This window comes from Helianthus annuus, chromosome 17, assembly GCF_002127325.2.
Source record: "Helianthus annuus cultivar XRQ/B chromosome 17, HanXRQr2.0-SUNRISE, whole genome shotgun sequence".
Lineage (NCBI taxonomy): Eukaryota > Viridiplantae > Streptophyta > Magnoliopsida > Asterales > Asteraceae > Helianthus > Helianthus annuus.
Window position 1 is genome coordinate 81,476,359 of NC_035449.2, and position 12,262 is coordinate 81,488,620.

At 35.4% G+C, this 12,262-nt stretch overlaps 1 protein-coding gene across 1 annotated transcript; it reads left to right on the forward strand.

The window, feature by feature from the left end:
* The first annotated feature begins 7,439 nt into the window (after positions 1-7,439).
* Positions 7,440-11,847, forward strand: LOC110921412 (BTB/POZ domain-containing protein At3g22104). Its single transcript, XM_022165731.2, has 3 exons — positions 7,440-7,812; positions 9,796-10,914; positions 11,314-11,847. Exons 1-3 carry the CDS (start codon positions 7,750-7,752, stop codon positions 11,782-11,784), a joined length of 1,653 nt encoding a protein of 550 aa, XP_022021423.1. The 5' UTR covers positions 7,440-7,749; the 3' UTR covers positions 11,785-11,847.
* Positions 11,848-12,262: the final 415 nt, after the last annotated feature.

Genomic DNA, 12,262 nt, shown 5'->3' on the forward strand with positions numbered 1-12,262 from the left:
CACAAGTTAGAATGTTAAAAGCTGAAAACAGTAGGCTGTTTGGTTTTTACAGCCAACTTCAGTTGGCTGTAACAGGACCATAACTCAACGAAAAATGTATTTTCTGAAGCCTAGATTTATGTATTATGAAATACGGTTCTAATGGCACTGGAATCATAATTTTTGGACTTCGTTTACTATTTTTAAAGTGTCATTCTGTAACAGCAGCTAGAGCTGCATTTTTCTGCTGAAAATATATGTTCTATTTTCTGTCATAACTTGAGTTCTGTGTAGAGTTAGATCATGAAACTGGTACTGTAGATGGATACTGTTGTCGTAGTAATTGTCCCACTGAAATTTCGTCAATCCGACTTACAATGAATTTTTAGTGAATTATTCCGTGGGCTGCAGTCAGAAAATAATGAATCTGATTGCAGTCTAGAAAATGATTTTTAATAAAATATTGGTAATGCTCGAAAAAGTCAGAAAATAACGAATCTGATTGTTTAGCACCTTCTGTAAAAAGTTGGGAATTTTTGAAATAAGATAACTATTTTATTAAAATGCTCGAAAACAACCTAGTTTTGAATATTTAAGTTGAAATGACATAAGTTGTAATTTGCGTGTCTAAATGTCGAGTATGTTATCTGAGGAAAAGTATATATATTTGTTGATTACTAGACTTTGTGCTAGACGTATGTGGTATGTATAATACATGCTAGTATATTAGGACTTGCAAATACACATACAACATATTTAGACAAAATACATAATTCGGGTGCAAAGTGCAAAATACAAAATACTTATATTTGTTTTTGAGAAAATAATATAAGTAAGGCACATAGTTAAAAATATAAAATACTTTTAACACAAGAACACATATACAAAAGATAGTGACTGTACTTGTGCGATACAAGTCTAGTGACTAACATTAATAAAACACGTTTAGGTCACGACGCTAGCTAAGCAAATCCGGTGAAGTTTACGACGCAAGGAACGCAAAGTTGTGAGTTCATGCTCCCCCTTTTCTTTAACTGTTTTTGGTTTTATAACTCTCGGGGGTGAAATACATGTACAAATACTCAAACGGTATGAAATGCCTATGAAATACTAGATCATGTGAGCATAGACTAAATACAAAAAATATGCCATAAAGTCTTGGTGAAAACTAGTAACAAGCCATTAAAAACATTCATTAATTAGGGACGAGGGTTAGATCTAACGGGTATGGCCGAACCCCACTCATGGTCAAAACTAGTACCTAGTAGTGCTTCGGAGTCCCAGTCGAGGGTAATCGACACAGTCGAGGGTAATCGACACAGTCGAGGGTAATCGACACAGTCGAAGGAAATCGACACAGTCGAGGTTAATCGACGCAGTCGAGGGTAATCGACACAGTAAAGGAGCCAACACTAATGCTCCATATGTTCTCACATGCCTTAAAGGAGCCAACACTAATGCTCCATAAGTCCTCACATGCCTTAAAGGAGCCAACACTAATGTTCCATATGTCCTCACATGCCTTAATGTCCTTGTACAAACATTCAATTAGTACGTGGTGTACACAAGAAAACTTGATTTATACAATAATACTTTATTTAACCAAGATACATACCATGTTTTCATACATGGTATGCAAAACGCATGAACTCGCTCAACTTTATGTTGATGTTTTCCAAAATTACATGTATTTCAGGTGACGGGATGGATCTTGGGCGCAAGTGTCGTAACTAGAAGTAGATTACAAGCTTAGATGTCATCCACTTTTGTTGAATTGTAACCTAGACGAAGGTTGTATTTTAAAACTTAAATAACAAGTGTTTGTAATACTCAAAATTTTCCGAATGGATGAACATCGTTTTAAATCATGTAGTTTTTTATTATGATTGAATGCAATGATAACAAGCTAGTCACACATCATACGCTTCCGCGAAAGACAGGGTGTGACACGACCAACTGTTCGAACCACCAACCCCTGCTCTCGTTTTACACGTTACTTATCGTTATGCTATCGAACTATTCAGGCTAACCCTACTCTCAAGCGCTCCCTTCAATCCATCAACCGCTGTGAGTATACTCGATCCCTTTTTCCTTTCGCACTTTTGGGTGTTACATACGTTACTTATTCAAAACCACAAACGAACACACTACGCAATACTTTAAACGCTAACCGATATCGCATGTTATACGTGACTTAATGAATGCTTGTTTGTTATGTTTACACATTTAATGCTGTCTACATGCCTTAACAACGATAGTACTATAGTTTGGACTCAGCACCCGTTCACACGGGGGTTGTTAAGGACAATTATTTGCATGGATTACAGTGGTGATCATGTATTACGAACTGCCTTGGGCAGTCAACCCGCAGTCATTGGTATCGATAGGTTCATGTCGATAACTAACATGCTTCGTTTTCCTCTGTGTACGTGCTGGTTATGCGTAAACTATTTCGAACTCTATATGCTATTATCAAACTTGTATACTCGCCTTTACACTATGTGTATTGACTTTATTTTAACGTATATGACAGGTGTTTAGGATGCTTATCTGCTAGGAAAACGAGACTAGAATAAGGTCCTAGAGGCCAACAAATAGTTGTCTGTACAAATGAAATCTGAGTTGTCGGAACAGAACTATTTGCCTAGATTTTGTCTGTAATAATTGTACTATCTTTTATGACATGGTATGGGACATGTTGTTTTAAGTAATTGATAAATATAATTGTTATGGAAACATCTGGACAATCTGTTTCGCTCAGTGCCATGCCCCGATGTTTCCGCCATCGGTTTGGGTGTGACAGGTCAGACCAAAGCTTTGTTGAAGCAAAGCACTGCCAAGGAAGACCAAACATCTTTTGTGGCCAAACAAATGTTTGGAATACATCAACAACGGTTTGAAGATCACAGGTTTCAATACAATAGTACATGCTCAGAACATAGTTTATGTGACATTTGTGCCTCTACGACCATCATACAAATACGAATCCAATGAAATCTTGTGTTTCACTCCCAGGATTTGTACAATTACATGTGACAAGTACACATATCAAATTTCATATGATTCCGAACTCTCGAGAATTGTACTATCTTTTATGACATGGTATGGGACATGTTGTTTTAAGTAATTGATAAATATAATTGTTATGGAAACATCTGGACAATCTGTTTCACTCAGTGCCATGCCCCGATGTTTCCGCCATCGGTTTGGGTGTGACAGGTCAGACCAAAGCTTTGTTGAAGCAAAGCACTGCCAAGGAAGACCAAACATCTTTTGTGGCCAAACAAATGTTTGGAATACATCAACAACGGTTTGAAGATCACAGGTTTCAATACAATAGTACATGCTCAGAACATAGTTTATGTGACATTTGTGCCTCTACGACCATCATACAAATACGAATCCAATGAAATCTTGTGTTTCACTCCCAGGATTTGTACAATTACATGTGACAAGTACACATATCAAATTTCGTATGATTCCGAACTCTCGAGAAGCTTTTCTCGAAGTTATACGCAAACTGTTACGTAAACGTAATCAGTTTAATGCGACATACACTCTGAAATAGTGACATAAGCTTAACACACCTTAAATAACCTTTACATAACTTAGAAATAAGTTTTGAAGGGTTTGTTTACATAACTTAGAAATAAGTTTTGAAGGGTTTGAGATGGCAAAAACAAGTTTATTCGATCACAGGGACTATTTGCGACAAACTGCAAAAGTCTACCAATTCGCATAGCAACGTACATTCCGGAACGAAATCATAAGCTAAACATACCCTAAATACCCTTTACATAGCTTAGAAATAAGTTTTGAGGGGTTAGGTATGCGAAAATACGCTTATTTGATCACAGGGACTAAAAGCGTCAAAACTGCGAAAGTATGCAAACTCATGCATATCTTGTGTTCTGACCATATCTGGACATCCAAAAAATTTTGTAATCACTAAAATAATGTATTTTAGTGATAGGAATGCAAAACTACCATTCGTTTCACAATTCGGGTCGTTTTCGCGTCCGTTACGATTTCCGTCATAATTAACCGAAAACCGCAACCGTACAGCAAACGAACTGACATCCGTGAAATTGTTTAGAATAATTCAAGTTAAATATACTTTAACTTCATCATGGAGCTTGAAAATGGGCTTGACAGGTGTTAGAAATCCTGAAACGCGACAAAACAAGTTCAGGGACCAAAGTTGTCAATTTTCAAACTTTGGCCCCTGATGACACCCATACGGACCATATGCCAATGACCCTTACGGTCCGTAAGCCTTTCCCAGCACAGCAGATTCATTGAATCTTCAAAACAGCTTGCGAAACTTGGTTTTAATCTCAGTTTTTGCAACTTGTGGGCTGGTTTATATGTGTTCCCCAAGTTCCCTAATCAGTACCTAACAAGTGTAAGGTGTGGATCATTCCTTGATCATCACACAAACACATGGCAATGATCCAATGGTGCATGAATTCCTATAAATAGCAAGTGATTTCTTCATTTCAAATTGCTCATTCATTCTTTCTTTCACTCTTGCTTTGATTGAGGCTACCACACTTAATTGGAGGCCTCATACTTGAGCAATTTTAGTCATTTTCCAAGCTTAGGACACTTGTATGTGCTCTTTCATGCTTTGTTATTTATTTTAAGCAAAAAAGTCAAACAGTGTTTGACTTTCTGCTTTGACCATGATTTGGTCAAGTGAAAGTTCGTTTGAACTTTGCAACGTGAGCGTAATCACGATGGTTATAGTCCCTTACGACTATACCTACTGATTACCACGTTGACTAGTCGAAGTGACGAGTCAAAGTTTCGGTCAAAATGCACGATTATGTGCATTTTGCGATGAAACTATTTTCGGGTATCAAAACACTTTGTTTTGATACCAAATCAGTTTTCTAACTTAGTTAAATATGTTTAAACATTTTTAACTCGTCACTACTAGTTTAGTGCTTATTTAGAGTCGTAAGTCAAGCGGTCTTGACAACCGCTTAGATTAAATGGGTTAAATTGAACAAAAGAAAGAGGCGCCTGAGTTAATTTGAGGGTATTCTAGTCTATCCAAGTCAATAGTTTCTCTTTCCTCTAATTCCCCATCGTTTTTAAAACGTTAATAACTTTTTCATACAACAATATTTTTTTTTATAAAAATTGCACCATAAAAATGAGCACACTATTGCTATACTTTTGAAAAAAAAATTCGAAAACCCAGTTGCGTAAAATGCAATGCATAGAACAACACGCTATAACCCAGGTTCTAAAACGCAATTGAGTTTCATATGGCCGTGTTTATGTTTTAACATGGTCATGCCTCTATTCTAACATGATCATGTTTATGTTTTAGAATGATCATGTTCTTTGCATTCAAATTTTGCTAAAACGCAATGGGTTTCACATGGTCATGTTTCTCTTTTAACATGGCTAGGCCTTTGTTTTAACATGGCTATGCCTTCGTTTTAACATGGGCAAGCCTATGTTCCAACATGATCATGCTTATGTTTTAGCATGATCTGTGTTATTTCACCCCAGGTTCTAAAACGCAATGGGTTTTAACATGGTCATGTTTATGTTTATGTTTTAACATCTTTATTCCAACATGATCATGCTTCCATTTTAACATGATCATGTTCTTTGATGTTCTTTTACACTCCAGTTCTAAAACGCAATGAAATCCAAAATCAATATTTTGCATAGGAGGTTCTAAAAAGCAATGGAGTTTTAACATGGTCATGTTTCTGTTTTAACATGGTCATGCTTTTGTTCCAACATGACTATGCTTTTATTTTAGCATGATCATGTTCTTTGCTTCTAAAACGCAACGACACCCAAAATCAGTATTTTGCAAAGGAGGTTCTAAAAAGCAATGGAGTTTTAACATGGTCATGCTTTTGTTCCAACATGACCATGCTTCTATTTTAGCATGATCATGTTCTTTGCTTGTAAAATGCAATGAAACCCAAAATCAATATTTTGCACAGGAGGTTCTAAAAAGCAATGGAGTTTTAACATGACCTTGTTTATGTTTTAACATAGTCATGCTTTTATTCCAAAATAAACATGCTTCTATTTTAGCATGATCATTTTCTTTGCTTGTAAAATGCAATGACACCTAAAATCAGTATTTTGCATAGGAGGTTCTAAAAAGCAATGGAGTTTTAATATGGCCATGTTTATGTTTTAACATGGTCATGTTTTTGTTCCAAAATAACCATGCTTCTATTTTAGTATGATCATGTTCTTTGCTTGTATAACGCAATGACACCCAAAATCAATATTTTGCACAGGAGGTTCTAAAAAGCAATGGTGTTTTAACATGGCCATGTTTATATATTACCATGGTCATGTTTTTGTTCCAACATGACCATGCTTCTATTTAGCATGATCAAGTTCTTTGCTTGTAAAACGCAATAACACCCAAAATCAATATTTTGCACAGGAGGTTCTAAAAAGCAACGAAGTTTTAACATGGCCATGTTTATGTTTTAACATGGTCATACTTTTGTTCCAACATGACCATGCTTCTATTTTAGCATGATCATATTCTTTACACTCCAGGTTGTCAATGAAGTCCAAAATCAATATTTTGCACTGTATATTCTAAAAAGCAATGGAGTTTTAACATAGGTTCTAAAAAGCTATGTAGTTTTAACATGGTTATGCCTTAGTTCCAACATGATCATGCCTCTGTCTTAGCATGACCATGTTTTTTTCATTGCAGATTCTAAAACGCAATGAGTTTTAGCGTGGTCATGCCTTTGTTCCAACGTAATCGTGCTTCTCTTTTGCATGGTCATGCCTCTGCTTTAACTTTCAGAAGAACAAAAATGAAAAGAACTCTAACTAAAACATAATGAAGTGAAAAACGCAATGAAAATAAAAAATAACACAACTTACAAAAGAACTCCGATTAGCAACGATGGACGGAGAAAGAACTCTGACACACCATGGGGTAACTTGTTGCGGTGGCGGTGGGCTGTGGAACGGTGGCGGTGGAATGGTGGTTTTAGATCTGAAAAACCCAATAGATGGTTGAAGGTGGTGGTTTCAGATCTAGTTTACGGTAAGATGATGGTAATCGTAGGTGGTGGTGGAGGTGATGACATGATAGTTTACGGTTTTGAAAATGATGGATTTGAGTATACGAGGAAGAGAAATGAATCGAAGACGCTAGGTTTTTACTAAAATGCACCTGCTTATGTTTTTTTTTCAATTTTACCATATGTCCTCTTCTTATTGCTTAATATCCTTCCTATCCAAGCTAAACTTTGTTTTTTGATCTTTTCCCAGTAAAACAATTATAAATTATAAAAAAAATAATAATAGAAATTGTTAGAGGATTATTAATAACGTAACAATTATAAATTATAGAAAAAATTATAATAAAAATTGTTAAGAGGATTAACGTGTACAAACCACCTCCCATTTTTTTTGTTCAATAAAGTACAAAAAAAACATATATAATATATCTCTAAACCAACCTCCTACCCTCTGCCTCTGCCTCTGCCACTCCCCTGATCCATCTCTTTTTTTTATTATTCACATTTCTCTGTATCTTCCCCTCAACGCAACTCAACTTGTTTACTCAAACCAAAGCAACCCCTTTTCCCTTTGTCTCTTACTCATTTCCGAATCATTTTTTGATTTCTAGCACTTTGTCTTCACATCTTCTCTTAGCTAAATCCACCAGATTGAGACTTTCAAGATTCCCACTAATTTTGTGTCATTATCTTCATCCTTTTGGTGTTAATACTCTTCTTCTTCGTCTGGGTATCAATGGCTGCTGTTTGTGATGTTGAGGTGGATGTTAATGGTGAAGAAACATTCTTCATTCATAAGGTACTGTTATTTCTTCATGACCCATTTGTAGAATTGTGTTTTCTTTTTGTTCATCATTACGTTTTTGTATTTTGTTAGTTTTTAAGGTTAATCTGTCTGCCTTCATTGTACTGACAACATAATTTTTTTTTTTTTTTTTTTTTGGGAATATTTTGCATTTATTATCAAGTTTTTGTTTCTTCTAACACTGAATTATCCATCTTTTTTTCACTCATATTCTAACCCTTTAATTTATTATTTATATTTTATAAATTTAAGTAAAGCAAGGTTCTTTTCTTATCAATTCATCAAGTTTTCATGATTCTTAATAATTTAGTGTTTTGTTTTTTATAGTTGAACTTTCTGGATGGAAGTGTCAACTGTCATGTTCCTTGTGTTTAAGGGTACATTAATGTATCTATTGGTTGTATGCATGTTCATTAGTCTTGTTCATAGTTGAAATAATTGTGTTCCCATAAATGTTTTGTGGGGGTGGGGTGGGGTGGGGGCTATGATGTGGGGTACCAAGTGACATTGGATCCAATATTATGGCTGCAACTCATGTAAAAATTGAAGAACATTCTTTCACTTTCATTTTCTTTTATACTTTTACTTTTGTTGATCATGGATAGAATGATTTCTATAAATTTGATTAGCTTTTTTTAGTATTAAAAACAATATATTAAATTAATTGACAAATCGATATGAATTTGTTTGTCATTCTGGCTTAACGGGTCGTGTCGTGAATATTTATGTCGTGTTTTGGTTCATATCTCAGACTCGATGAACACAACACGACTCGTTTAGCACCTCTAACTGCAACTCATGTAAACACTAAAGAACATTCTTTCACTTTCATTTTATTAACTTCCACTTTTGTTGATCTTAAATGGAAGAGTAAATTACAAAAATCGTCATGTATGTATGTCACTTATTGCAAACTGTGTCTTCAATAATTACAGAAAACGTACTCGATGTTTGCAAACCCTTGCAAGTTATATCCTTTAGCCCTAACTCAGTTAATTTTTGTGGTTAAATCTGACCAAATGGACCCCACATGAGGGTATTTTTGTGGTTAAATCTGAACAAATGGACCTCGCATGAGAGTAAATGACCAAAATACCCTCATGTGGGGTCCATTTGATTAGATTTAACCACAAAAAAATTAACTGAGTTAGGGCTAAAGGACATAACTTGCAAGAGTTTGCAAACATCGAGTACGTTTTCTGTAATTATTGAAGACAAAGGACACAGTTTGCAATAAGTGACATACATAAAGGACGATTTTTGTAATTTACTATAAATTGGAAGATTTCTATAAATTTACTTGGTGTTTTTTATATAAGTATGAAACTTTTATAAATTAATTGAAATGCATATGAATGTTGTTGAATTTTGATGCTAAAATTAAAAAAAAGATTCTTCCCCTTCAAACAATTTATTGCAAACAGTGACATTTCACCATTATTTGCTGCAAATTGGTCCTGTTTTTCTACTTTATACCAATCTTCTTTCCATGTTACATAAATACATTACCTTTTGTGGTGCTTTAAATGCCCTGCAAAAGTGCCCTTGTGTAGTTACCTTGAGTTGTACAATAAATACTTTCATTTTTTATTTGCAAGAGTACAAAAATGACATGTTTGACTTTCTTGGTCAAACAAATTATTTCATTAATTCTTAAAGGGTCAAAAGATCATGGTTAGTTAAATAGATTTTTACCTTTTTTTATCAAATGGGTTCCTTCTAGGATTTGAAATCGCTTAGGTTCTTAAGCGTTTTGTCGCTATACATATAGAAACATTTTGACTTTCTTGGTCAAACAATTTATTCAAGATCTCATTGATTCTTAAAGGGTTTCAAGATCATGATTGCTTGGATACATTTTAACATTTTTTTTATTAAACGGACTCTTTATACGATTTGAAATGACACACGTTCTTAAGGGTTTCGTCTTGGTCCAACGGTTAAAAATGTATAATATTTGTTTCATGATCATTGCAGAACATCATCTCATCATATTGTGGAAAAATCAGAAACTTATTCGATAAATCCAAAGGCGTGACAAGGAATCTCAAAATTATATTGCATGATTTTCCAGGAGGACCCGGAAGTTTTGAGCTGGTTACAAGATTCTGCTACAACAATGGCAAAATCGTTATAAACCCCTACAACGCGCATCGCTTGTTATGCGCTGCACATTACTTGGAAATGAATGAAACAATCAGTGGATCTCTCAATTTGCTCGAGCAAACGAAGAAATCCATTGAAGAAATCAAGTTTTGGAGTTGGCCCGAGCTTCTATCAGCTTTAAAGAATTCTCTAGATTTAGTCCCGGCCGAGAGTTCTTCCCAAATTCATGAAAAATGTTTGGATTCCGTAGTTGCTAGGCTCGTTTTCACAAGTGAAACGAGCCCTTCATGTCCCTCTAGCTCATCACCCGAGAGCTCGGGCCTTCGGTTATCAACTGATAGCAAAAGCACCGAGAGTCTTAGAAGCGGGTTTTTGCGGTCATCATGGTGGTTTGAAGATCTGGCCAATATTTTGACTCCAAGTTTAGTCAAACAATTGGTCAAATCGATTGTTCTTTACAAATTCGATCACGGGGTTTCCAGCAGGTTTCTGTTTTACTATCAAAAGTCTAGATTTTTCGACGCCACTCCAAACGAAAAACTAGAGATACTCGAAACCGTCATTGATTGTCTTTCTTTGCTAGATCAAACCTCGGTTTCTTGCAAGAATTTATTTGGGATATTACGGGTTGCTTTAAATGTAAATGTTAAGAAGATCCACAGGAACATTTTAGAGCGTATGATCGGTTCCCAGTTGGATCAATCCACTCTAGACAATCTTCTTGTTCCATCTCCACATGGGTCGAATTATCTTTATGATGTTAATCTTGTTTTACAGTTTGTGAAGCATTTTTTAACCGCAAGAAGTGGACCCGGAGTTCCCATTTCTGAGTTTACGAAAGTTGCTGGATTGATAGACTCGTATGTTGCAGAAGTCGCCCCTGATCCCCGTTTGAAGCCGTGTATATTCTTGGCTCTTGTAAAGGCTCTCCCTGAGTCCGCTCGAGACTCGTATGATGATATCTATCACGCCATCAACATTTATCTTCAGGTAACAGTTGTTTACATTTTAAAAAAGTGTTACTAAAACCGTTTTACTTTTCAAAATTGATTGTTTTGGGTTATTTTGTGACGGTTCTTTTTTTCATTAAATGGTTTTAGTAATGGTTTTTGAAGCCTTGTGACTTAGAAAAAGAAAATTGATTTGGTAGTTATTTAATGCAATTTGAATGTTTGAAATCCCTTAAATCTCGAATTAAATGAGAATTCCTGACCTATTTTGGTGCCAGAAATGACATTTAAATTTCTTTTCTGCAAATGTGTCATTTCTGGCACCAAGTTTTATGTTTGTACGTGTCAGAAAAAAGTAAAAGTTTTACTTTTTTTATAAGTTGGCAACAAAAATTCCGAAACACTCAAAGCGTCGATTATCTATAACTATTCTATATAGGTCCACACGGGATTATCAGACGAAGAAAAAACGAGCATATTCAACAGTCTTGACTACACCAAACTTTCATCAGAAAGTTGCAATCATCTCACTCAAAACGCCAAATTCCCGCCAAGATACGCTGCGTTAGCTCTCAAAGGTCAACAACTCAAGCTTGAAAACCTTTTTCGTGGCATGGACGTCCAAAAACGGTTTGTCCTCCCGCCACATGAACTAGTGGCAACCGAAACAAAAAATGACGAGATGCGCGAGCAAGTTGTAATCTATGCTGAACAAGTTGTACCGTATGAAGCAAAAGAAGATATTGTTAGTGAAAATGAGAAGATGAAAGCACATTTAGAAGGGATGCAATGGAGAGTAGTTGAATTGGAAAAAGTTTGTAGGAAAATGCAAACTCAGATGAGCAAACTCTTGAAATCAAAATCGTCTAGACAAACAAGTGCTAAATCATTGCCAAGGCTTTGTTCATGATATTTGTTTTTTATTATATTTTTAGTAAATAATATCAAAATTTAGATATTATGTTGTGTTAAACATATTTTTGTATAGGCTGGTCGGTTTTGTTATAGGTTTTAGTCGAACCTGTAAGACTAAACGATGTGGTGGCGTGGAGAGGGTGGGTGAAGCATCGGCGTGGAGGTGAGGTCTTGGAGATGAGGCCGGGCGTAGGGGCAAAGGTGATGGTGACGTGGCTGGTTGTAGTTGGGTGTTGATACTAGTTGTTGAACGGCTAGTTTATTTAAAAATAAAATAAAATAAAATCTAATATAAAAAACGCATTAACCCACAACCTATATCTCCACACAAACACCTTCTATTATTCTCAAATTCCTTATTACTAAAAAATGTAATCATCTTCATCATCATCGTCATTTCATCATCTTCATTTGACGAGGGAGCGGAACTAATAATATCATCGGTTCAAAAAGTCGTTCCATGTTTCATTGAA